The sequence below is a fragment of the Desmodus rotundus genome, chromosome 7 (genome assembly GCF_022682495.2).
Source record: "Desmodus rotundus isolate HL8 chromosome 7, HLdesRot8A.1, whole genome shotgun sequence".
Classification (NCBI taxonomy): Eukaryota; Metazoa; Chordata; class Mammalia; order Chiroptera; family Phyllostomidae; genus Desmodus; species Desmodus rotundus.
In genome coordinates, this window is record NC_071393.1 from 12,731,946 (window position 1) to 12,758,337 (window position 26,392).

Genomic DNA, 26,392 nt, shown 5'->3' on the forward strand with positions numbered 1-26,392 from the left:
ATCACATCCCACACGGGAGGGGCTGAAGTGTGACGGAAGCATGGCGATGGCATAGGCTCTCCCACCTAGTCAGCAGCGGAGCAGCCTGCATCTCCCCCCAGGGTCCAGGCTTCTGACTTTGTTGAGACGACTGTATGTTTTGTTGCAAGTGGTTTGCCCACCAAGCCGCTCCTGTCGGCCCTCCTGGTGGACCCTGGGTAATTGTCTGTTAGGTACTCGTGTCTCTCCCAAGACCAGGTTTCAAGGTAGCCAAGCAGAGGGTTGGCGATCCTGGGGGCCATGTTGGCTTTTTCCCTGATGAGGATGGGATTTACCTATTAAGTGGCACAAGCTTTCTTGATTCCTGTTTTTTCTTTTTATTCTCATTAGAGAGAAAGGGCAAGTGGGGGTGGGAAAGAGAAACATCAGTGTGAGAGAAACATTGATTGGTTGCCTCCTGCATGTGGCCGGACTGAGAATCAAACTGGTGATTGTTTGGTTGTGGAACGACACTCCCACCAACCGAGCCACACCGGCCAGGGCCCCGTGTTTTATTCTTAACAACAACATTTTGTCTGTACCATTGGTGTATCATTTGTACCTCTTTTTAAAAAGAATGTGACAAAAAATGTTTCTGATTGATCACAGCCTACCTTCAAATGGTCCTGCATCACCTCCTGTGCAGTGTAAGAACCCCTTCTCCTGGTTTTCATTCATTCCGCTCTTACGTATATTCTGTTCGCCCCCAAAGGGTCTGCTGGCTTTGCTTTAGACAGTAGTGAGTATTTGAGAGAAATTAAAAACATGAAAAAGAATATCCTTTGTATTTATCACTACTTTATTTCTGAGGAACTTTATTTCTTTACATAGGTTAATGTTTCTGTCTGGTTTCAATTTATTCCACCTGAAGAACTTTTCCCCAAAGGTTTCTTCTGACTCACTCCGCTCTAATGGTGAGGAGGCCTCCGTTTCTGTTTGTCTCAAAGAGCCTGCTCTTCACTTCTGAGCAGGGTTTTCTCTGGCTGTGGGAACCGCAGGTGGCTTTTGCTCAGCCCTTGAGTGCTGTGTGACCTGCAGGTTTCTGTGCGAAGTGCGCCGTGATTCTTACCTCGGTCCCTCTGTGCGTGTGTCTTTCCTCTGTGGCTCTGGTTTTCAGCAGCTTGCGTGTGATGCAGAAGTGTGATTTTTTTTTTGACATTTGACATGAGACCACTTGAGGGTCTTGGTGATTTGACATCTTTCAATAGTTTTAGAAAATTCTCAGTCATTATCTCGTAAAATATTTCCCCTGTTTCTGTCTCAGTTTCTCCTGGGATCACAAGTAGTATGTTAGGTCGTTCGGGTGACTGTTCTGGTTTCCCCCCACTCTTCCTCTCAGTTTGGATTGTTTCTACTGACCTATCCTCAGGTCTTTACTGTTTTCCCCTCGTCTGTGTCCAATTTGCTGAGAAGCCGGACAAAGATATTCTTTGTCTCTTTTACTGTTTTTTCCTGTAATTTCTAGCATCTCTGTTTGACTCTTGCTTGTAGCTTCCATTTCACTCCTGAAATTCCCCATCTGCTCATCTATGAGTCCACCTTTCCAACTAGAGCCTTTTAACATATTATCATATTCATGAATCATATTAATCATAGTTATTTACAATTCCCCATCAGGTGGTTCCAACACCCAGGCCATCTCTGAGTCTGGTTCTGTCGATTATTATGTCTCTTCACAGTTCTGTTCTTTCGTGTGTGTGTCTCATCACAGTTTTATATTGAACACCAGGTATCATGTGTAGGACAGAGAGACTGAAATAAATAATATTTATGCCTGGAATGGGCTTTCCTCGTTTGTTTCCAAGCATGGGAGGAGGGGGCAGTTGAGGCAGGCTAGTCAGCAAGCGGAGCTGGTGTTGGGCTTTATTGTTCGTTGCCGTGGTTACCTTCATGCACCACCAGCTTCAAATTGCTCAGATGCTATCTTGTGCTTAGAGTGGGGACTTGTTTGCTGGAAGGTGTCTTCAGTGTTCCATTTCCACCTGCTCTCCACGAGCTGGCCTCCCATCCTGCAGGAGACTGCTTCACGTGCTGCTCACGCTTGGTGGCCTGGAGTAGGGGCAGGGTCGGTTCTCTGTTGTGTGGTTCAGCCTTGGACTTAGCCGGGCTCTACCCCTGCGTCTCTGGCCTGGGTCTGTCTCAGTGATTTAGTTCTTCCCGCAGCGGTGGGAGGCTTGAGTGTTTGGGGGCTTGAGTGTTTCCTGTCCCTCCCTCAGGGCCGGCTTTCCCTTTCCTCTCCTCTAGCTGCAGTAGGTCTTCCCCTGTGCCCTGGAGGCCACAAGGTTTGCTCCCCTTCCCTGGGTGGTTTACAGCTTTGTTCCTCACGGCAGAAAGGTCCAGCCAGGGCTTTGTGCCTTTCCAGGCGGTGACCGCTCCTCCAGGCCTGTGCCCCAGTGAGGTTTTGTCCCATCTCCCTCCCTGCCCTGACCCTGCTCTCTCATCAGCACCTGCTCAGGTCCAAGGGGAGGAGTCAACAGTGGGTACCAACCTCCCTTGTGTCTGCGGTGCCCAGGAATCTCTGCGGTTACGCTAGATCGTTCTTGGCCTTTAGCAACTGATTAAAAGTTTTTGCTGACTTCTTACCCACTTTAGTTATATAGGCCTGTTACATTTACATGGTAGAAATACTATGTAACGATGTACTACTGTGCATCTCTTCCCAACTCTGTGTTCAACACCACCACGTTGGAAGCTTGAAATCAGCCGTGATATCAGGGAGTATTTACACCCCAGAAATGAATAAATGCTGCAAATGAGGGCTTTTCCCCCCTGAGAGCCGGTTGGTAAACATTTACCAGGACACTGTTTTTTGAAGAAACTCCCACAAGGTGGAGCTTGGTGCCTTTGGCTAGTGGCTCGAGGGCTCAGCAGCATCAGAGTGGCTGTGTGCAGGCCGTCTCCTCTGCAGGGCAGTCCCCAGGCCTCCAGCAGGAAGGCTCGCCCTGGGGAGGCTCCTCCAGGCTGGCGATGGTGGGTTCATGCTGCCGCCCCCGCCCCTTCTCCCTGCAGAGCGGAGCCAGGACAGCACGGCCGTGGCACTCTCAGACTCCAGCTCAACACAGGACTTCTTCAACGAGCCCTCCAGCTTGCTGGAGGCTTCCCGGAAACCCTACGTTGAGAAGAGGCCGCCCATTCCCAGTTCCCAACCAGGACCAGCCAGTAAAGACCTCCCAGGGGCCACAGAGGAAAGAGGTAAGGAGACCCGACTCACTGAATCAGAACTGCTTTGATGCCAGTGGCAGCCCGGGCAGCGCTGCAGAAAGCAGGCTGTGGAGGGGCCCAGCCAGGCCTGGCTTTCATCCTCATGCTGCCCTGGACCTCGGCTGGGCAAGGTGCTGACTTCTCCGGCCTCCGCCGTTCTTCCTGTGGATGGGAGTGTCCCGAGGCCACTCCAGGGTCATGAGGATAAAACGAGACGGCTCAGAAGGTGGCCTCATGGTGCCTGACCCGTGCTGCGCACCCAGTGGCACTTGTGGTTTTGGCCTCTGTCTCGGCTCGGAGTGGGAAAGCTGTGTCCGTGATGTGGTGTGGGTGCCCCTGTGTCTCTCTTGATAAATGGTTATTTTAAAAACCTTCATATCTAAATGTCACAAATGGGTTTTCTTTTTAGTCTGAATCATATCAGGCATTTAGGAAAAAATCCCCCTTTTGTGGTGGGGGGTAGGGCTGACTTTATTCTGGGGTATGCCCAGCTAGTTTGGAGTCTCCACATCCCTTCTGTGGAAATCAGTGGCCAAAGCCCCACAGCCGGGCCTGCCGGGGGATGGAATGCAGACCGGGCGTCCTCTGCGCTGCTCTGAGGCTGCGGCTGGCTGGCCATCCGTGGCCTGTGAGAGCTTTCCCGCTTTGCCCAGGGCCAGGGCGCAGAGTGGCTTGCCCAACAATATCGACTACAGTCCAGACCCAGGCCTGGGGTCCTGCACAGGCCCCGTTTTAACTCATAACCACCCTAGAAATAAAACACTCGGGTGAGTCCCATTTTACAGGTGAAAAACCCGAGATTCAGAGTGGAGCAGAAACTTGCCCACGGTTGTTCTGTGCCCTTTACTGTACCCCATGCTGCCTCTCTGGGTGGGCTACGTGGGCAGGTGAGGCTGGTGATGACCTGGCTACCCCAGTGTCCGGGACCTAGCCCCAAGAAGTCGCTGCCCAGGCCCCGGATGGGGGAGTCATGGTTCAGGAGGTCGCATGTAGTCGCAGCAGTGCGGCCAGAGACATTCGCACTGGGGGTGGCCTCTCCCAGCTCTCTGCGCCTTGCCAGCCTGCCCGGCTGGCCTTAGATGAAGGGGATGAGGCCGCACGCCCTGTAGAGTGGACAAGCTGTCCCCATTAGGATCAAGGGGCCGTGGAAGGGGCCATGGGTCTACCTACCCCGGGCCCCTTCTGGAGATGAGGCCAACACCCTGCCTCCTCCCCAGGCCGTCAGGATGCTGTCCCACACCGGCGTTAACGTCCCACACCAGCATTAACGTCCCACAGCTGCCGGAAGTGCTCCTGGGGCTTGCAAGGGGAGGGAAGAAGTGACCTGTGGTCCCAACCCTCTAATACAGCGGCGGCTGTTCACATCAGTCTCAAAACTAAGGTTACTTTTACTAACGCACAAGTGAGGCCTTTCGTCTGGCCCATCGAGCAGCGGACTGCTGTGCTTGCTGTCATGTCGTCACAGGCCTCTCCCCATTCCTGGTGAGGTGAGGGGGGCGGGGGTGTTGCTGAGTGGAGAGGAGGTCAGCTTTGCTCCGGCCCAGCCTGCACAGGCCTTTCCAGACAGGTGAGGAGCACGCTGCCTTTTCCCTCCTCCGTTCAGAGCCAGTGGCTTAAGCAGATAGTGCGTAGGGCTGGCCATGGTGAAGAAGGTTAGGATAGAACGAGTTACTGCAGCAGCTGGTGGGCTTGAAGGAACCATCGTGGGCTCACGCCTCCCCTCTGAGCCCTGCTCTTCCTGGGCAGCGCAGTTGACGGACTTGCTGTTGGGAGAGTAGTGAGACCTCAGCGATCTCCTGAGCTCCCGTGACAGGAGACGAGCTAGGACCTGTCCGTCAGTCCTTCAGTCAGCTTCACACGGCCCCCAGGCCCTGTGCTAGGCTCTGGGCCACAGGGCAGGGGGAGACACTCACACGTAAACCTGGTGGGATCAGTGCCAGCAGACAGGTGGGCCCAGGACATGCTTTGCACACACCACCTGGGGGCGGGGAGGCCTAAAGGAGGAGTGGACACTGACCGAAAGTCCTGAGGGCTGAGAGCACATGGGTGAAGCCAGAGGGGGAGGCGGGCAGGGAGTGTGTCCAGGATGTGGGAGATAGTGGGGGGTGGCAACAGGGAGCGAGATGTTCCCAGTGGCTGGTCACAGGGTGTGAGGCCAGGAGGGGAGCTGGGGGGACAGCAGGACCGATAGCAGGTGGCTTTGGGTGTCCTGGGAGGAGCCTGTCTTTGTGTTGGCAGCCAAAGGGGACGGGGGGGGGGGGGGGGGGGGGGAGGCACGTGAACTCAGTGTGAGGGGAACCTGGGGCCTCGCTCCTTGCCCAGTCTGCACCGTCCCGGCTTCCTCCAGGCAGTCTGTGCCAGAGTCCTGGGTGCCTGGGGGCCATCTCTCCCTTGACATGCTCCCACCACCTTCCTTCCATCCCTTCCTGTCTTCTTCTACAGCCCCTGTCGCCCAGCCCAGGCTCCCCTGTGCAGCCCGCCCTGCTGGTGGAGCAGCCCCGGTGACCCGGAGCTCAGGGCTCGCACACAGCCCAGCCGCTGCCCTGGAGAAGGGTGTTGGGTGGACTGTGGGCTGACTGGTGGAGCAGGTGCGGCCTTTTGTGTGCCCTTCCAGGCTGTTCCGTGGTGGTGGCAGTCACACCTGCCCTCCCTGTGCTGCTTCCAGGTGCGCCTGCACAGGCCCTGGAGGCAGAGTAGCCTTGTGCCACCATACAGAGTCCAACTGTAACCCCTGCTGTCTGCAGCCTTGGGGCCCCTCCACTGTGTGCCAGGGACATCCTGTTTCACAGGGAGGAGGCTGGGAGCTGCATCAGTCGGCTCACTGAGGTGCCTGCATCACTGGTGATGGACCACTTAGGGCAGAGCCAAAAACCGAGGTGACTTTCTTTTCCTTCTTTTAACTGTAGGAAAAACCGACGAATCCTTGGAGAGCACAGAAGGCTTCCGAGCCACAGAGCAAGGCAGCCAAAAGCCTGTCGCAGAGCCCCCAGCCTCTGCCTGCACCCCTGTCAAGTCGTCAGCATCTGCACCCACCCTGTGGGACGGGAGGAAGAGAGGGGACCTTGCAGGGGAGCCAGCAGCCTTCCCGCAGGGGCTGCCAGCCGGTGTTGAGGAGCAGCGCCAGTTCCTCACAGAGCAGTGCATCGCCTCCTTCCGCCTGTGCCTCGGCCGCTTCCCCCAGCACTATAAGAGCCTCTACCGGCTGGCCTTCCTGTACACCTACAGCAAGACCCACCGCGTGAGTGGGCACTGGGAGTGGGTGCTGGGCCGAGCAGGTCGGGAGAGGGGGTGAATATTCCTAGGATTCGCAGACATCTTCGAGGGTTGGTGGGCAGAACAAAAACAGGTTGGAGCTGCTAAAGGTCTTGGGTGGCGTTGCTGGCAGGGATGGGAGCGGTGACTGCAGGCGCAGGGTCAGTCCCAGAATGGCCAGCTTCCCAGGTGAGAGGTGGTGAGGGCTGCAGGCTGCAGTGAGGGGTCGCAGGGGGAGTGGGCTCGGAGCTGCTCCCACAGCGGGACCACAGGCTTGGGTGCTGGTGTTGTGTGAAGGCTGAGGGCCAGTGCAATAGGCTCCTCCCTTCCGACCTGTGAGGGTCTGTGTAGCAACTGGCACCCTGCCGTCAGGTCCCCTCACCCCGGCCATTCTTGGTCATCCTCAGCATGGCCCACCATGCACCTCCTCCGGATGCAGGGGCCTCCCTCCTCTCTGTCCTGGGGCCTTGCTTGCTCTAGGCCCTGTCCCCTCTGGTTGCATCTTGCAGAGGCCTTCTTGCCATCTCCCTGGCCCTGGGCTCGCCTCTCTGATGCAGCTGCCAGAGCCATCTTCACAGCCTCGGTTCAGGGGGCTTCATGCTGACTACCTCCTCCAGCTCTTTTTGTAAAGCAGGTGATGTAGCAATTCATAACAGCTGTGCCCCAGGCTTACACGCTCCTAGGGGTTTCCCAGCCAGACCTTTAAGCCGGCATTTAGCATTTGTGTCACGTTATGCATTCTTTCACTCTCTCCTTGCTCACCCAGGAGGCACTGTGAGACAGTGCCCTGGTTGTGGTCTCTGTCCCCTATTGAGCCCCATTTGGAGGGGCAGGCAGGTTGAAAACATGCACTTGAGCAAATAAAACAAGTACGTTGTGAGAAGTACTGTGGAGAAGATAATGGGGTGGCACACAGGGGCGGGGTGCCTCCATGGCTCCTCGAAGGCATCTATTATGTTGAGACCTTTAGGGTGGCTGTGGGCAGAGTGGGGGACAGCAGTGGGCCGCAGGAGAGAGCAAGCAGCCTGGGCACGTGGCAGGCCTGGGTGAGCAACCAGGGCGGGGGTGAGGGCCATCGAGGGCCTGGGTGGCAGGAGCAAATAGGGGCAGCTCTGGTCTCTGCTTTGTCTGGCTGCCTCCTCAGCAAGGTCCAGGCTGAAAACCTCCTCCTCCCAGAGGCCCCTGCCAGCCCCTGTCGCTGGCTTTTCTGTGGGATGTTTAAAGAACTTCAGGAAGGGCAGTTGGTCAGAGAGACAGACGCTGGCCTGGCACTGCTTATACGACAGGAAGTTGTTACTTGGCAGCAGTCTGTTTGGGGACAAGGCACAGGTAAGTGCCCTGTTGCAGTAGTGACTGCCCAGCACACTCAGTGGCCTGGTTGGTTTTCTCAGGGCAGAGCAGGTGGAACTGGTGTCGTCAGGCCCGGAGCTGGGTGTGTGATCTCCGGGCTCCGTCCCTGCCGCAGGCTGTCTGCCTTTCCCATCCACCACTGCGCATCGCTGCTGCTGGTGCCAGGCTTGAACCTGGCCTGCTCACTGCCCGCCCTGCACTTCACAATGGATTTACCTCTGGTCCCAGCTTTCTGGACCCAGGCAGATCTGGGTTTTAATAAAACCCCCTCAGCAGTCTGCAGGGTCCCATGGCTGATGCTTCCTTCTTGTTCCCGACATGCACCAGCACTGCTTTGGGAACTCTCTCCCTTCCCTCTTTCGAGAATAGCAGAGCCCAGGGCAGGAGCTCCCACTAGTCTGGGGTGGAAGGGATGCTGGCAACCGTCCTCCAGGCCTTTCCTGCCTTGGGTGTCCCCCTCTTCCGAGGTTCCCCCAGGCAGCCATGTGGCTCCTGCCAGGTGTGGTCACTTCAAGTAGGACAAAGTGTGGCAGGTTACCTTCTCCGGAAGCTGAGATGGAATTTGGGGTGCCAGATGGCTATTAGGGATGAGCTTTGCAGAAGGGAGGGGGGAGGTGGAGGCTTGGGTGGAAGGAGAGCTGAGCTACGATCCAGGCCTCACGGAGCCCCTGACGGTCAGCCTCTCACTCTCCCACCCCCACTAAACAGCTCTCATCCGAGGGCAGGGAGCCTTTGCAGGCAGGAAGGGCTCCCCGAGTCCCACACACTGGCCGCTGTCATCACGACCTGTCCCGTTGCTGGGTGAGTTTTTAAAAGTAGAAAACAGTATTTATGTCAAAAGTAAAGAAAAGCAGGAGAGAGGACATCCTCCTAGTCCCAGTCCTGACACCCTAAAACGAGTGGGGTGTGTGTGTGTGTGTGTGTGTGTGTGTGTGCTTCTTCCCAGCTCTTGTCACACACACTGTTTTCTGTCATTTCTGAGGCTCCAGGAGGGGGGACCATGTCCTTCCTACTTTACACCTGGGCGCCTGGCTCAGCGTCAGTCACGCAGGCATGAGCGGCTGTCCGGCGTCAGTCCAGCAGCCTTGCACTGGCCCCTGCGCACGTCCCGTGCCTGCAGTTGGCCATTTCGCACTGTCTGTGAACGTCTGCCAGGTCATTTTGGTCACCCTGTGATGGTCTCTGACTGGTCCAGCCATCCCTGGTAGTGGGGCGGAGGCCGGCGTGGCTGTCTGCCCCCCGGGCATCAGTGTTCCTGACAGCCCCCCACGGACATCACATTCTGTTTCTGAGGCTCCTCCGTTGGCTGTGTTCCCAGGCCAGGATCCTTGGTTTTCTGAAACGGAGTGCTGGCCTCGACTCCACAAAATGCCCGCTTTCTCGTGCAGCGGCTCTGCCTGGGTGCCAGGCGTGCTGTGCGCTCCGCAGGCCACCATGCACCTGGGTCCTGGCCGTGTCCCTGGGGGCTCCTTGGTGTCCTCCATTCAGACCTGGCTACGTAGTCGTTGCCACCCCAACCTGAAGGGCAGGTTACTGGCTCCACTGAGAGCCTGAGTGAAGGCCGCCCCTGCCCAGGGAGTGCTGCCATCCTGTGGGCTGGGCCCTGGGTGTCGGCGTGGCCACAGGTCTGGGGACACTACCAGTGTTCTCGGTGACTAATGCAGGACCATTAACTGACAAGCAGCCACACTTTCCAAACACACAGCTGTTTGGTAACGAACACTTCTCACTCTGTGTATTTAACAGCCGCACGTTACTTCATGGAGTCCCGCCTGTGAGCGTGGCAGTGGCACTTTACTTTTGCCATCTTGTGACTTAGTGGCTGCCAGACCATCCATGTCCCTGTCTTTGGAGAGGCCCCGGGGCTGTGGGTGGTCTTTCACCAGTGCCCCCGGGTGAGGATCTGCTCAGTTCAGGGCTCCTCAAGCCTCTGCAGAGAAGCTGCCTTCAGGGTGCAGAGCACTCCTTGCTCAGGGCTGGCAGCAGCGTTTGGTGGGAGGGGAGGGAACGTGGGCTTTGAAGCCTGTCTCACCTGGGTTCAGATGCTGGCTCTGGGTGGGAACTTGCAGATTCAGGGCTCTTGTCTCATGATGCTCCCACAGAATTGCTGTGACAAGGTGAGGGGCGGGGTGCTGGGCAGTACCTCGCACACCGTGCACCAGCCCTCAGCCCACAGTCCTTCTCTTCCCTCTTGCCTCCAGTTGGGCCCAGTTTTTCTGTGTCAGCATCTCCCATGCCTTCTAGACCCTTCACTGGGCCTTCTGAGGGCTGGGTCTTCCCCTAATGGACCCTTGATGTGCCTGCCCTCCTGCCCAAGATGGGGTTTGCTGCACACAGGCTGGCCGCATTGCCCCAAGGCAGGCCTCCTGCCGGCCTACACCGATGGCCGGGACACCTAAGCTGTGCTCCCTAATGCTCTCCACACTGTAGACAGGGAAGATCGCTTACGCTGATGGCCACAGGGCCCTAAGTCTCGCTATTTCCTCATGGGAGATCTCTGGAATCTTAGTCTTCACCAGGGTTTTGAGCCCTGGACGCAGTTTGTCCTCAGAAAAACCTGCTCTCTGAGCCTGCGGGCAGCCCAGGAGAAAGGTCACGTGGACTGGGGCACCTCTCATCTTGAGGGCCCTGGCCTTCACTGAAGGGGTCCGGGGTGGCCCTGCCCTGACCGCCCTCCACCCCCCACTGCCCACAGATGTTGGGGAACTGAACCCCTCCACTTCCTGCCTGGAGTAATTTAGGACAGAGTGGTTTATAAGATGGTCCCTGGAGCTAGTCTTGAAAAAGAACAAACTTGGAGGATTCAGTCTTCCCAATTTCAGAACATACTATAAATTTGTAGTAATCAAAACAGTGTGGAATATTGTTCAGCCTTAAAAAGGAAGGAAATTCTAACCCATGCTGCAGCATGAATGAACGTTGAGGACATTGTACTAAGCAAAATAAACCGGTCACCGAAAGACAGATACCACGTGATTCCACTTACGTGAGGCACCCAAAGTAGCCAGATTCAGAGACAGGAGCCTGGCGGTCGAGGGGGCAGCGGGCAGGGAGAAAGGAGTTGTCTAATGGACCCAGAGTCCGGTTTTGCCGGATGAGAAAGTTGTGTAGGTCTGCTGCACAGCAACGTGACTATGCTCGACACTGCCGAGCTGTGCACTTAAAATAAAAATGGCTGAGAGGTCAGTGTTGTGTCATGTGTTTTGTACCACGATTAAAAATAAAAGACAGTGAGGGACTGGCCTAAGGATGGACGTACAGATCAGTGGAAGAGAATCGGAAGTCCAGAAACAAGCACGTAGGTCTGTGGTCAATTGATTTTCAACAAAGGTGCCGAGACATTTTGGGGGGTCTTTTCTGCAGACGGCGCTGGTGTAACCAGATAGCCAGTGTGAAGGAATGAAGGTGGACCCTGCTTCACACCACGTACAAAAATTAACTTGAAACGGATCAAAGACCTGAATTTCAGAGCTAAAACTCTAAGGCTCTTGGAAGAAAATGTAGGTGTCAATCTTCATGACCTCAGGTCAGGCTGTGGTTTCTCAGATACGCCACCAAAAGCACAGGTGACCCAGAGAAACTGGGCACCATCAAAACTTAAGACTCGTTCTTGAAGGGCACTGCCAATGCGAACAGACAGTCTGCAGACTGGGACGGTTGTTCACACATGTGTATCTGATGACGGATTAGATCTAGAACTCGTAGGGAATTACAGACAACCCGATTTAAAAATGGGCGGAGGATACGAGCAGACGTCTCTCCAAAGAAGATATGCAAATGGCCGGTAAGCACAGGAAAAGATGTTCAGCACTACTAGCCATCAGGCAAACGTAAATCCGAACCATGCTGACGTGGCTGCTTCAGACCCACTAGGGTGGCTAGAATTAAAAACACTTTAGCTTCTGCTCGAAGACACCCGTCTGGTGCTGGGTCTGGAGGTGCATGGGAAGCTGCCGCCCAGCGGCAGTTCTGGGGGCAAGAGTGTGGGCACGCTAGGACTGTGTGTCCCCTGCACGGGGCTGGGGTTTGGGAACACTGGTCGTTCTCCGCAGAGCTAGTTTTCTGTGGAAGGCCTCCTGGTCACGTCACTGCTGCTCCCCAGACCTGCTTTGTGGTTGTCCCTCGGTTTCAACCCCGGGCCTGTTCTTCCAGCTCTTTGTAGTCTCTGCTCCTCCCAGGTCTCGATGTCTTAAAAGAAAGAGGACAAGAAGCCAACTTCAGCAGGGCATCAGGGTGGCCTGACCTGGGCTGGCACCTCAGTGTTGCTTCTCACAGCACCCTGCTGGCAGAGAAGCAGGGAGCCCGGGCTCAGAGGAGACAGCAGCTTGTCCTGCATCCCTTGGTGAGGATGTGGTGGGGTCTGGACTGTGCCCTGAGTGGCGGTCAAGCTGGTGAGGATCCCTAGAGCTCAAATCTTGACTCTGCCTTTACCTTCCAGGAGGAGGAGATAGGCTTTCTGACCCAAATCCTTTACCTGGTCAGGTGGGGTGGATGCCCAGCTTCTTGCTAAAGGCACGTAGCCGCTGATGGTTGCTTCAAGACTGTCCCAGGAAAGGCTCACTGAAAGCCCAATGTGTTAGACCTGGTGGCAGAGGCTGGGGGATAGCAGAAGAAAGGCCAACCCACCAGCCCCCATCTTCAGGACCGTGGCCAAGCACAACAGCCAGACAGTAATAGGGCCGGTCGGTGTGTCAGGAGCAGGGCAGTGAGCCACAGGCGCCTGGCACACCAAGCAAGGCGGGAGGGAAGAGGAGAAGGGCCTATTCTGCGGGAGAGGCTGCCTACCTGGGGCGCAGCGCACAGCCTGCCTCTGGGCCCTGGGCTGCATTGTCTAGTCCCTGCACTGCTCATGTCAAGGCTTGGCCTTTGGTCACCTTGTGCTTGGCCAGAGGGCTTTCCTCTTGACCTTGAGGGCAGGCCTGAGTCTCCTTGGCCGTGTTGTGGCATGCAGCCCACCTTTAGCTGTGTGGGTTTCTCCTCTGGGCTGGAACTGCTCCTTGACCCAGCTAGCACCAAAGTTGTCACCAGGAAGTGACGCTCAGGGAGGACTGTTCGGGAGACTGAGGGTGTGAGATGGTCAAGAGGCTAGTTAGCCCGCCCTGATGGCAGCCTGAACCTGGGGACAGGTGATGAGCATCACGACCTGGACCAGGCATCACGAGGGCATGCCAGTCACAGAGCAGGGCATTTCTACCTTCCTCCAGCCCCCTACTCCCTTTCTGAATACACAGAAGTGGCCCCACTGCAAAAGGATGCAGTGCCCCAGACCCCATGCGGAAGGAGGCCTCGGGCCATTGTGATCCCAGCCAGCCTTACGTGGTTTGCAAAAAGAAAACTCAGTATTTTTCTAAATTCAGGAATCTTAGCTATGCATTTCTTTTTTTTCTAATTATTGATTTTTTAAATTATATTTTATTGATTATGCTATTATAGTTGGCCTGATTTTTCCCCCTTTGCCCCCCCCCTTCAGCACCCTCACTCCCTTGGGCAGTCCCCCACCATCGTTCATGTCCAGCTGTCATGTGTACAAGTTCTTTGTCTTCTCCATTCCCTGTACTGTCCTTTACATCCCCACGGCTCCTCTGTAACTACCTGTTTGTACTTCCTGATCCCCTCCCCTCCTCGCCCATTCCCCCCACACCCCCCTGCCATCTGGCAGCCATCAAAAGCTCTCCATGTCCATGGTTCTGTCTCTGCTCTTCTTGTTCACTTAGTTTGTTTTTTAGATTCAATTTTTGATAGATTTATATTTTTTGACATTTTATTGTTCACAGTTTGATCTTTTTCTTAAATAAATCCCTTAAACTTCATGTAACAATGGTTTGGTGGTGATGAACTCCGTGAGTTTTTTCTTGTCTGGGAAGCTCTTTGTCTGCACTTTGATTCTAAGTGATAGCTTTGCTGGGTAGAGCAATCTGGGCTGTAGGTCCTGCTTTTCATGACTGAATATTTCTTTTTTAAAAAATATATTTATTGATTATGCTATTACACTTGTCCCATTCCCCCCCCTCACTCCACTCCATCCTGCCCATCCCCTCTCTCCCACATTCCCCCCCTATAGTTCATGCCCATGGGTCATACTTATAAGTTCTTTGGCTTCTACATTTCCTACACTATTCTTACCCTCCCCCTGTCTATTTTCCACCTATCATCTATGCTACTTGTTCTCTGTACCTTTCCCCCCCCTCCCTCTCCCACTCCCCTATTGACAACCCTCCATGTGATCTCCATCTCTATGGTTCTGTTCCTGTTCTAGTTGTTTGACTAGTTTGCTCTTGTTTTTGTTTTAGGTGTGGTCGTTAATAACTGTGAGTTTGCTGTCATTTTTACTGTTCATATTTTTAATCTTCTTTTTCTTAGGTAACTCCCTTTAACATTTCATATAATAAGGGCTTGGTGATGATGAACTTCTTTAACTTGACCTTATCTGAGAAGCACTTTATCTTCCCTTCCATTCTAAATGATAGCTTTGCTGGATACAGTAATCTTGGATGTAGGTCCTTGCGTTTAATCTTGGGTAACGTAATTATGATGTGCCTTGGTGTGTTCCTCCTTGGGTCCAGGTTCTTTGGGACTCTCTGAGCTTCCTGGACTTCCCGGAAGTCTATTTCCTTTGCCAGACTGGGGAAGTTCTCCTTCATTATTTGTTCAAATAAGTTTTCAATTTTTTGCTCTTCCTCTTCTCCTTCTGGCACCCCTATAATTCAGATGTTGGAACGTTTCAAGATGTCCTGGAGGTTCCTACGCCTCTCCTCATTTTTCCGAATTCTTGTTTCTTCATTCTTTTCTGGTTGGATGTTTCTTTCTTCCTTCTGGTCCACACCGTTGATTTGAGTCCCAGTTTCCTTCGCATCACTATTGGTTCCCTGTACATTTTCCTTTGTTTCTCTTAGCATAGGCTTCATTTTTTCATCTGGTTTTCAAACAAATTCAACCAATTCTGTGAGTGTCTTGATAACCAGTGTTTTGAACTGTGCATCCGATAGGTTGGCTATCTCTTCCTCGCTTAGTTGTATTTTTTCTGGAGCTTTGAAGTGTTCTGTCATTTGGGCCTTTTTTTTTTTTTTTTTTTTTTTTTTGGTCTTGGCACGTCTGTTACTTTAAGGGGCGGAGCCTTAGGTGTTCACCGGGGCGGGGTAACGCTGGTCACTTCACTGTGACGCTGTACGTGGGGGAGGGGCCGAGAGGGAGCAATGGCGCCCACTCCACTCTCCACCGGACCTCAATCTTTCACTCCGCTACCCACAATCAATCTGGGCCCTTCTGGTGCTGGTTCCCGAGTGGGTGGGCTTGTGTACGCCCCAGGCCCCTGTGGGTCTCTCCAACGACCTCTCCCGTGAGGCTGGGAGTCTCTCCAGCTGCTGCCCCAACCCCCACGGGCATTTTCAATCAGAGGTTTGAGGCTTTATTTCCCCGCGCTGGAGCCCTGGGTTGCGCGGTCTGCTTTGCTCCCCGCCGTTTGTCCGGTTTATCTGCTCGAGTGTGGGACCTTGGGGTGCTACCTGAGCTCTGCCTGCCCCGCTCTCCACCACTCTGAGTCCGGCCCTCTCGGTTTATCTGCGGGAATGTGGGGCCGCAGGGTCTGCTAGTGGTCAGACTGCCTGCCCCGGTCGTCCCACACTCCGCCAGTCTCGGTCCCGCCACAGCAACGCCAGTCCTCTCTGCCCCGGCTGCCCGTCTCCGCCCCTCCCACCGGTCTGGATGAATGTTTATTTTTTATCTACTTCCTTGCTGTTCGATTTTCTGTCAGTTCTGGTTGTGCGAGGAGGCGCAGTGGGTCTACCTACGCCGCCATCTTGGTTCTCCTCTCATGACTGAATATTTCTTGTCGATCCCTTCTAGCCTGCAAAGGTTCTTTTGAGAAATCAGCTGATGGTCTTATGGGAACTCCCCTGTAGGAAACTAACTTATTTTCTTGTCTGGGACTCTCTGTGCTTCCTGGATGTGCATGTCTATTTCCTTCACCAAATTAGAGAAGATTTCTTTCATTATTTTTTCAAATAGATTTCCAATTTCTTGCTCTTTCTCTTCTCCTTCTGACACCCCTGTGATGTGACCATTAGACCTCTTGAAGTTGTCCCAGAGGCTGCTCACACTGTCCTCATATACAGCTCAGGAGGCTTCTTAATGGACTGCTCTGGGAGGTGGGTTCTCTGAGCCAGACCTCTGGGTACTGCTAGAGGCACTGGAGTGTCAGCTGCAAGCTGATCCCCCCAGCGTATTAGAGCTCAGAAGTTAAAGGCTGCGGCTGCGTAGTTCACTCTTAGTCTGCATGTGGAGCCAAGTGGTCCTGTGCTCCTGACTCGGGGCCTGCTCAAGGGTTGAAGACTTGCTGCCCAGGTAGCCCCTCTTCCTCTGCTCACTTCTACCTCCTCCAGATAGGGGGTGCAGAGAAGGGGTGCCTCAGTAGGCAGGAAGCCCCATCGCTCACTGTGAATGGCTGCAGCGTCAGTTTCTGAGGCCCTAGAAAGGACTGAGTTGTGGAGGAAAAAATGTCTCAGCAAACTGCAGCCGCCGCTCCCTGACGGCCGCTGAACCTCAGTGAGAGGGGCCTCCACATGGCCTTTGGTGTGACTCCTGCTTGGGCGCTCCCCTCTGGGGCCGAGCTCTGAGCAAGAGAGCAAGCCACCTGAGTACCAGGCCGGAGGAGTCCGCTGTGCAGAGGGCTGTGGGTGGCACGTGCCCTCTTTCTGCTTGGGGCTGTCCCTGCCCTCCTGGTGCATTAGGATGTCCACGTCCCTCTGGACTGGGCCCCACGTCGAGCCTGCTTAGTTAGACCAGGTCGGGCTGCAGCACTGCTGGGTAAGGGCAGCCTTGCCTTTATGGGGCCCAGCCTCCCGCCACTCTCAGAGCCAGGCCATGTCCCCGTGGAAATCAACCAGCATTGGAGTCGATGCCAGGCTTAAGCATCCGGGCTTCTCCTGGGACAGCGGTTCTCAACCTTCTTCGTCTCGTGGCACACATTAATTACTAAAATTCTACAGCACGCCAAAATACATCTTTTGCCTGTCTGACAAAAATAAAAGCAGTATAATTTTGATTCATTCACACCAGACGGCTGTTGTGTTGCTGTTGTTTTTTTGTTTGTTTTTTAATTGGATAATGTAAGGGAAAAGAGATCAGTGACCCTGACTAAATAGTCAGGTGTTGCATGTTTTAAAAGTTCTTGTAGCACACCAGTTGAAAATTGCCACCCAGGAGATGATGCTCTCCCTCGGGCTTCCAGAAAAGAGCCAGCTTTGTCTTCTGTGAGGGTGTCATCTGGGAGATGTGTGCTCAAAACCTCACCTATCCCCATCCTAGAGACCCTCATATCTGTGTGCCTCAGCCCCACTCGGCTGCAGGGGCTCTGCCCCGTGCTGGGGTGGAGCAGATGTGCCGGGGTGGAGCAGATCTCAACCCCGCAGCAGCCTCGGCAGCTCGCCTCTCAGTGCCCAACCGAGAGCAGAGACTCCAAGCGCACCAGTGTGAGGGCCCCGCCAGCAAGCCAGGGAGCTGGGTTTGCGCTTATGCTTGAAGTTCTGACAAAAGCAACTATTTCATAAGTTCCACCTGACCCGTAGTGAACAGAGTAGGAGCAGGTGGGACAGGTTCACAGGCTTAAGAGTGAGAGGGTGCTCACTGTAGTTGGGACATAAGGTGATAAAGACCTGGCCTCAGGGGTGCGAAGGCAAGGAGGGGCCTAGCTGGGGGATAGGAGGGTGGGGCAGGACTGATTGGATGGGGCTGGGGGGAGCTGTGGAGAAAACGAGTGGCCAGCGTTGTGTAGTCCTGGGTTCTAGTCCTAGCTCTGTCCCTGCAGGCCTCTCCCCTGTAGGACAGCATTGTCCTGAGGCGGGGTGAAAGGGTGCGTGCAGGGTGCTTCGCACTGGTTCTGGCCACGGGAGTCAGTGGTAAAGACATCGCAGGGGACGGTGGCCGGCCAGGGGGCGGGTGGGGAAGGGCTGCTCTCTGGGTCAGTGAGAAGGCCAAGGCAGCCAGGCCCATGCCCAGCCTCACTCTGTCCCCAGTACCACCTAGGCCAGCAGGTTCTTGTTCTCATCCTGCCAGGTTCCACCAAGAGGCACCACTGCTCAGAGAGCACCACCCAAGCCCTTGGACAGAAGCCCCTCCCCTGCAGGCATGCAGGCCCCTGGCATCCTGCAGAGCCCCTGCGCGCCTGAGTCTGAACCAAGCTGGATGTCTTGCTGGCCGTGACAAGGAGCCCTGCTGGTGTCCTGAAAAGTCAGGGCTGACCATTTGGGCTGGTGGGGGGCTCCTTGCAGAAGGCAGGACTCTGGGTCCATGCAGCAGCCTGACAAGGTTGGCAAGGTGGAGGGGTCCCTCTCTGTGACCCCTCTGAGGCCATGCTCTCCTGATTCAGCTGTGCTAGGAAGAAATCAGTTCCAGAAATGCGCCCCTTAGCCAGATGATAAAAGCCAGCAGCCAGAGCTGCCTGGAGCGGCAGGATCAATGTTGGCAGGAGCTGCCACTCATCACCGCTTTGCCAATGCAGCCAGGAAGGAGGGGACTGCCTCCCTTCCCCGTGGGTGCCGTGAGCTGCCCACACACTCACTTCCAACCTACTTCTTGTTTCCCCAGAACCTCCAGTGGGCCCGGGACGTGTTGCTAGGCAGCAGTATCCCGTGGCAACAACTGCAGCACATGCCGGCACAGGGGCTCTTCTGCGAGAGGAACAAGACCAATTTCTTCAACGTGAGTACTTTGCCTTGTTGATTTCCAAGGCTGCTTGCTGCCACCCGCTTTTCACCAAAGGCGTGCGAGTGGACCCTTGGGTGGGCGTTCCCGGGACCGTGGGTTTGTGGCATCCTCTGAGGGCAGGCAGGGTGGTGCAGGCGAGAGTGCGCCAGACTCGGGAGTGGGTCCATGCGTGCTGAGGGACTTCTGGCGTGTCACTGCCCCCTCCGCGCACAGGTTTGCCCATCTTTAGGGAGAAGCATGGATGAGCTTGGTGCGTTCTCTGGAGCCCCAGGTATTCTAGGGCCATGGTGGGCAGTGCTGGGAGGGGCTCCAGGCCAATGGCCCTGCTTCCTCTAGAGCAGCCCCATGTGCCCCTGTGTAGTCTGGGGCAGCTGGAGATTCTGACGGAAGCCGGGTCTGCTACTTAAAAACAAGTTTGGCCAGTTGCTGGGCTCTCGGTGCCCCTTCCAGCCCTCACATTCCATGCAGAGTGGAGCCCCACTTCTCAGACAGGACATCGCCCAGCACCAAGGCCTATTGGCCTCCTAGCCCAAGGCCCCCTGGGACCTGCCTCTACCCCTTCCTCGTTCAATCTGTCCTGCACAGAGGCAGATGTCCCTTCATTCTGCTCCACTTCCGAGTCCTTGCCATCTTTCACTATCGCTCTTTGGCAAGTCACACGGACCCCCCTGAGCTTTGGTTTCTTCTGTATTTTCCCTGATTCCTTGTTACATGTAGAGGAGGACAGGTCTCAGGTCTAGGGGGGTGTGACAGCGGCTGGTTCTGGAAGCATATGGGCAGGTGAGGTCCCCACTGAGAGCCAGCTGGGTCGTGTGGTGTCAGGGTCCCTGGCTCTTGTCTCTGGGCTGTGAGCTTCTAGGGGCCAGGTGGGGCTCTGGAGCTGAGAGCCCTGTGTCTGCCAGCTCTCTCTGTGGATATTCTATAGACAGGTGGTAGATGTAATCTCTAATTGACCTCTGTGGGACCCAGGGGTTTGCGGTGAAAGAGAAGCTCCCTCCCACTCAGAGCCCCATAGCGGCCTCTGTTTCTTGTCCTGCATGTGACGTGTCCTCCCAAGGGTGTCATCCATTTATAAGCCAGTGCACAGAGATACACGCAAAGGGCAACGTATACATCTTCTGCCTCTCGTTTTGTTTTGTTTTGTTTTGTTTTCACTTAACAGTATGTGTTGGAAAGTGTTTTAGAACTCGCTTGTTCTTTTTAATAGCTGTATAGTGCTCCCAACATACAGAAGTCCCACGATTTACCTACCCACCCTCTATCGATGGGAGTTTGTGTTGTGCCTAGTCTTCTGTTACTGCAGACGATGCTTTGTATACACATCTTTGCATATATGTGGCAGGCCACTCATAGGATAAATTGCCGTAGACAGTTCCTGGGTGAAAGGGTGGGGGTGCCCTTAAAGATTTAGCTGATACTGCAGGTCCCGCCCACACTCCCGACCCTCAGTGACTCCCTGTGCCTTTGGACGCTCACACTCACTCTTCAGGAGGTGAAAATGCTGTTGTGTTTCATTCATTATCGGTGGGACTGGCCGTGATATCTTGTTAGTAGTTTCCATGTCTTCCGTGCAGTTTCTACTCATGTTCGTTTTCCTATCGGATTGTTGGTCCTTTTCTTACTGATTTACAAGAATTCTTTATACATTAATGAAATGGGCCCTTTGTCAATGTTTTGCAGCCCTTTGTTTTGGCAGTTGCTAAACTAAAATTAGAGCCAGACAGTAGCTCAGTTTCCCGGAGCACCTGGGTTACTCCCCTTATATAAAATGGGCGCCCGTTACCTGCCTGGAAGAGTAATTGTAGGGATCAAGTTAGATAATGGGGTAATGTCTCCAACTTGGGATCCGGCACCTGGCAGGTCTTCAGGAGAACAGTTCCCTGCTCCCCCACCCCGTTGTCGTTGGTGCTTTGCCCTTGAAGACTCTGCAGCGACCCCCAGCTGGTGTGGCTCTCTTGGGTGGGCGTTGCCTTGCAAACTGAAAGGAGGAGGCACGAGCCTGGGTTGCATCTTTGTGGTCCCTGTTTGGGGCACATCCAAAAGGCAACCATTCGATGTTTCTCTCCCTCTCTTTCTCCCTTCCTTACCATCTCTCTGAAATAAAAAAATAAAAAATTAAATTAAAAAACTAGTGTTGGAAGAAGAGACCCAGCACCCCCTTTTCCCTCACAGTGAAGAGCGTGACTTTCCCACGGGGTTTAGGAGAGCGCACCTCAGGCATCTGCGCCCCTGGAGCACATTAGGGCTGGTGGCTGGGTTCTCTGGGCCCCTTCCCCATTGGGCTCACTCCTGTGGTTTCCAGGGCCTTCTAGGCGCTGAGTCTTGTAGAAAGGCAGTCAGGCCATGCCAATGGGGAGGGAGGCCAGCAGAGGACCAATACTTCCCCACAGCCGGAAGCCCCTACAGAAGAACACGGGCCACGCAGCCTGGGCTGGTGCTTTGGGTGTTTTGCCTTCTCTGGGTTAGCTGTGTGTTCCTCTGTGCTTCCCAATGGCCCTCTCCCGGCCCGAGTCCTGGACACTGCTTCCTTAGTGCTTCTCTTTGGAGGTAGGTTGGGGCTCCTGTGCTCCTTGAGCCTGAAAGGTTAACCTCTGGACAGAGGCCAGACACGCGCACCTTCACTTGTGAAGCACCCGAGAGACGAGCACTCCCAGCTGGTGATGGCGGGATGGCCCTTGCCAAACCCACCCCGTCCTGCCCTTGCTGCTGCTGCAGGTGGACTTCCAGAGTGGACAGCGCTAGTCAGACCTCATACCCCGCACACCAGAAAGCGTGACCCTGCACCGTCTCAGCTCATGAGTCAGTCCAGCAGATTTTACCAAGCGTGAGGAAGCGGTTTGCTCCCTTGCTTACGCAGGAGTGTTTAGGGCGGCCCCTGGCTGACTGCTGCGGTGGGGTGGTGTCTCTGACAGCTGGGGCTGGAGGTCAGGGTTAGTGGGTCGGTTCTTCTCCCTTCCAGTGTGCCCTGCAGTTTACCGCCTGCGGTGCGAGCAGAGGCACAGGTCAGAGGCAGCCCCTGTGAGGAGTTGCAGAATAGGCGAGGGCACAGCTATTGGGTGCCCTGGCCTGCCACACCCACCATCCTGGGCCACCCACACTGCCCAGCTTTGGTGTCACACAGCCAAGGCACTGTCAAGGTGTCCCCTCCATCCTCAGGGCTCAGGCAGGGGGAGTCCTCCTATTATTTTCCATGACACAGTGCAGAGACACACAGCAAAGCCCAGACCCCTGGTCAGCCCATCCCTGGCGCTGTGTCCTTCTCTGAGGGACTCCCGTGGGTGGCCAGGCTTTCCTTTTCCTTTCAGGTGTGTGTGTGCATAATCAGACAGGTTTGTCATGCAGCTTTAAAAAATACGCACGTGTGTATGTGTGGGAAGGGACGCTTTCTGGCAACTTGCTTTTGTCACTGACGCTAAATCGGGGAGAGTTTCCGTGTGAGAGGTGCAGCTGCCACCGGTGCTGGCCATAGTCCCCTTGGGTGGGCATGCAGGTGGGGCCGGTCTTTGTGCTCACGAGCGGGGTGCAGCGGCCTCCCTGCGTGAGGGTCTTTGTGCCATCCCCGTGTTCCTCTGGCTTGTCCCGGCCTGGTTCAGAGGGGGTGCCCACTGAGCACTGGTGGATTGTTTCCGTTCGTGTCTTCTCCCTTAACAGACGGTCTGCAAGCATGCTCTTCGGGTGCAGTAGTGCTGGCCGATGCCGGGCCCTGCCGTCGGACTCTGCAAGGCTTGCAGTAGAGCCCCGCATGTAGGTCCCTTTGTGCAAGGCCCTTGAAGGGTGCTGTGGGGGTGTGGGAGAGATGGAGAGCCCTTGAGGAGTCTTGGTGGGCTGGAGGCAGGGCTTCTACTGGTAGGGTGGGTGCTGCTGGGCCAGGAAGAGGCGAGAGGAGGCCAGGGTTGGAGGCCCCCTCAGAGGAGCTCCTCAAGGCTGGGCCGTGCCTGAGGCAGGGCTGGCCGAGCCTTCATGGGGAGTGTGAAGGATGGGTGCTGAAGGGCGGGTGAGTATAACGTGGGCCTTTGGTCAGCTTTCTTGACGGGAGCTGCTTTCACAGAGGGCCCCGCAGCAGCAGAGACGCAGCATGCAGCGGGGCCCAGCAGTGTGGTTGGACGAGCATTTGAGAGAGAGAGGAATGAACTTGGTACATTGCCAGTCCCACTGTTCCCAGCCGGACTGAGAGGGAACAGGTCCCAGCCCCGCCCTTTCCTCCACCGTGGAAAATCGCTGCTTGTGGGCTGCCTGCCGAGCAGGTTGGAGCTCTGGGCCAGGCCTCACACTCCAGAGCAGGGCAGAGCCTCATCTGGAGGCCCCTGCCCCAGCCCTCTCCCGCCAGGCAGGAGAGTCCGGTCTTTGCAGAAACAGAGCCAGAGTTGTTGGACATTGTGTTGCTGGAGGTCCTGAGGCCTCCCTGCCCCAGCAGGGCCTGGCCTAGGCCCTGGTGCCTGTCCTTTCGCAGTTCACAGCGTTGGGGCAGGAAGGGGAGTGGGGACAGGGAAGGTATGGAGGCTGGGGTTGGGCCTGGAGGCATTAGGAGCCTTCTGAGATAGCATCATCCCTAAAGGGGAACCAGGGGTCTCTCCCTCCCTGGGCAGGGGGACCAGGAAAGCAGGCGCCAAACATAACTGGCTTGGTGGCTTATCTCTGAGTGCTCAGAAGCTTCCATGGCTTCTTGGTGCAGGTATGCACACCTCTGGGCAGGTGGGCCTGTGGAGCTGGGCTGCTTTGGCCAGGGTGAACTTTTCTCCCTCTTGTTGTGGATGCAAAAATGTTCCCATAGTAACCAAGCTAGAGATGGTTCTTCCTCCTTCCCCAAAATGTTTGCTTATTTTAGCAAGCAGGTTTTTTTCTTGTTTCAACCCAGTTTCCAGCCACTGTGAAAGAAGCAAAGGGAGCTGAGGCCGGCTAGCATCGCTTCCTGTTTCTGAGGCTGTGCAGGCTGGCAGCGGCTGCGGCCTGCGTGTGAGGGAGCGGAGGGAGGTGCTTGTCTGCTGCAGCTCCGCTGCCCTGCCTCAGTGCCTCCTCCACAGCCACTCCCGCCCCCGGGGGGGGGAGGGGTCTCTGCAGCACAGACAACCAAGCTCTTGTCCTGCGGTACCTGGGAGCAGGTCCCTGGACCCCAGGGTCACCAAGAACAGCACAGATTTTGGGCTGAGGCAGGCTCAGCCCTTGGCCACTCTGCCTCTTACTCAGCCCCACACAGGGCACAGGGCTGGCCATAGGCATGGAGGTCACATCAGGTGGACGGAAGTCCTCAGCACACACTTAGTACATCACACAACTTGGCCTTAGGACCAGAAAGCAGCCGGCACAGAGCCTGATGGGCTCAGCTGTGGGTCCCAGCGGTGCGTCAGGGTGGTGCAGGTATCAGAAGGGGTGTGGCTGGAGTCGAGGTGGTGGGAGCCCCAGCTCTTGCCTGACTGGGGCCCTCCAGAGGCTCCAGGGCTGTCCTGACTCAAGTGGGGCCACTTGAGATGCAGACGTAGCCTTCCCTGCTTGACCGTTTTCTGTGTGGCAGGCTTGGCTGTTGGTGCCTGTGGATATGCTCCTTCCTTCTTGGTCACAGCTGTGCAGGGCTCCACATCTGACCATTGTCCCATAGCTTACCTACCTGCCCTCTTCCCAGCGGATAGGTGGCTCCCAGTTTTCCACCTGTACAAAAACGCTGCCTTCCCTGCCCTCCCTCCTCACCTGTGTGAGTGTCCGGGACGAGTGCCTGGAGCTGGAGGCTGGGTTACAGGCCCTCTGCACCCCGGGCCTCCACACAGCACCAGACTGTTCCCTCCCACCAGCACTGCCCTGCCCCCTTCTGGCACTCAGAATGACAGACCACTTTCATTTCGGCCCGTCTGGGGGTGACCAGGGAGGCCGAGCCCCTTCCCACACCTGTGGCCAGTCCCTTTGTCTGCCCAGGCCCTGGCCAGAGCGCCTACCTGGCAGCACCACACAGGCCTGGTGGTTCTTTGTCATGACTCTGCACTGCTGGTACTGACGAGAGTTAGTTGTCACAGCCGTCTCCGTTGAGCATTTGTGCTGTGCCCCGCCCCCCAGCTCTGGAGGCTGAGGCCTCACTGAGCGCCCCACTGTACGAGGAAAGGCCCTGCTCACTGGACAGTTGACCGGGAAGAAGGGCAGGTCCCTAAGCCCAAAAGCTCACGGCACCCGTCCCTCCTGCAGGAGTCAGTCACACCCATTCTACTCTGACTTGCCCCCAGTTGGCTGTGTGACCTTGTGGGAGTCCCCCCACTCCACACAGTAAGCAGATGCCAGGCATTAAGGAGGGGGCCTTTGCAGAGACTGGCAGGCAGCCCAGCTTCTGACCCTCATGCATGGCCCAGCCCGAGACAGTGCCCATTGCGCAGGCCAGGCCTCAGCCAGGACTCCTCTGCCCCTGGAGAGAGAGCCTGTGGTCCAGACAGAGGCCAGCAGTGCCGGGAAGGGCGCAGCCTCTGGTGCCCCAGGCAGACCTTGTCTAGGACAGCACTGCCGTCGCCCTCCTGACGCACCCTCTGGCGTCGTGCCCAGCGGCAGGGCATGCCTGGTGACCGTGAGTTTCTTTCACCCTCCAGAGTTCCCCGGGACAAGGGACTCTCAGAGGCAGCAGCCCCAGAGCAAGGGGAACAGACGTCATCCTGGCTTACGTGCCCAGCCCCGGCCAGGCCCTCAGGCCTGTGCCTGAGACAGCCACCTCCTGTTGCGGGGCCAGACTTGGCCCTTCCCCACCAGCCCCTTCAGCCCCCAACAGGCCCTGTGCTGGGGGCTTGCGGGAGCTGCTGCCTCACTCACACCCACCCCAGAGCTGAGTCACTGACACCCGCCCCCCGACACCAGCTCGGGGCTTTTGCAGGCAGACATCAGCAAAGCCCAAGACACGGCCCAGGGGTGAGGTGTTGGTTTCCACCCAGTTAATTATACCCCACACCGCCTTAAACAGTGGCATCTCTGTGCTGCCTGCCAGCAGTAAACCAGCCCCAGGAGCATCAGTGACAGGTGCCCCGCCTGGCCCAGGGGGGCCCCAGTGCAGCCCCTCTAGCTCTCCCTTTCTGGTCAGGGCTGGGGACTGTCTGGATAGGAAGTGCCCAGTTGGTAGCAGACCCACACCTTTCCTGAAGTTGGTCCCACCCACATCACCTTCTCTCTGGGACTGGTTTTAACCACTTCACTGTCCACTCCTGCCTGTCCCTGTGCCTGTACTTCAAGGAGGGTGCTGCACCAGTGTTAACCCTGCCGTGTGCCATTAGTCTCTTTGCATGCAGGTCCCTGGAGCCGTAGTGCCTGGGCTGAGGCCCCACAACCAAATTATGCTGGCGGAGGCATGTGAGCCTCGCTGTCTAGTGCTGAAGCCCGTGGGTGGTGGCCGGCAGCCGCATGTGAGGGTGGAAAGCCAGGGACCCACTGACTCCTACCCTGAGATTGGCCTAGTCGTTCCCAAGTAGGAGTGTTGCCCGAATGGCCCATTGGCAGGATGAGAGGGTTGCATGGCAGTGAGCAGGGGCCCGTGGGCATCTAGCCCTGCCCCAGGAGGTGAGGCTGGGATTCCAGGTAGATGGAAGGCGGGGTCACATATAAACCAGAGCTGCCCTTGGGGGCTACACTGCACTGTCAACTGACTTGGGCACTGGGCTTGTGTGGGCATGGCCTTGAGTGGCTGTCTGGCTAGGTTGCACTACCTCTCTCTAGTAGAACCCCCCAGGCCCACCCAGGTGCTAGGGCTCCTGAGGCCGAGTGCAGCAACAGTGGAGGCTGCCACGCTGCCAGACCGGCTGTGCCTGGCCCGCCAGCTCTGTGGGGTTGGGGAGGGGCCGCTCACAGCAGCAGTGGCAGCACTGGCCCCATCGATGGCCCTCACCGGGAGCTTTGCCTGCGGTGCCTCCTCTGG

At 56.1% G+C, this 26,392-nt stretch overlaps 1 protein-coding gene across 9 annotated transcripts in view; it reads left to right on the forward strand.

The window, feature by feature from the left end:
* CABIN1 (calcineurin binding protein 1) overlaps positions 1-26,392 on the forward strand; it is a 133,159-nt gene that overhangs the window by 70,614 nt on the left and 36,153 nt on the right. For all 9 annotated transcript variants that reach the window (XM_053927765.1, XM_053927764.1, XM_053927766.1 and 6 more), the window contains 3 exons: positions 3,028-3,210; positions 6,126-6,457; positions 18,403-18,516. In XM_053927765.1, coding sequence (XP_053783740.1) covers positions 3,028-3,210; positions 6,126-6,457; positions 18,403-18,516 — 629 coding nt within the window. The remainder of the gene's footprint in view (positions 1-3,027; positions 3,211-6,125; positions 6,458-18,402; positions 18,517-26,392) is intronic.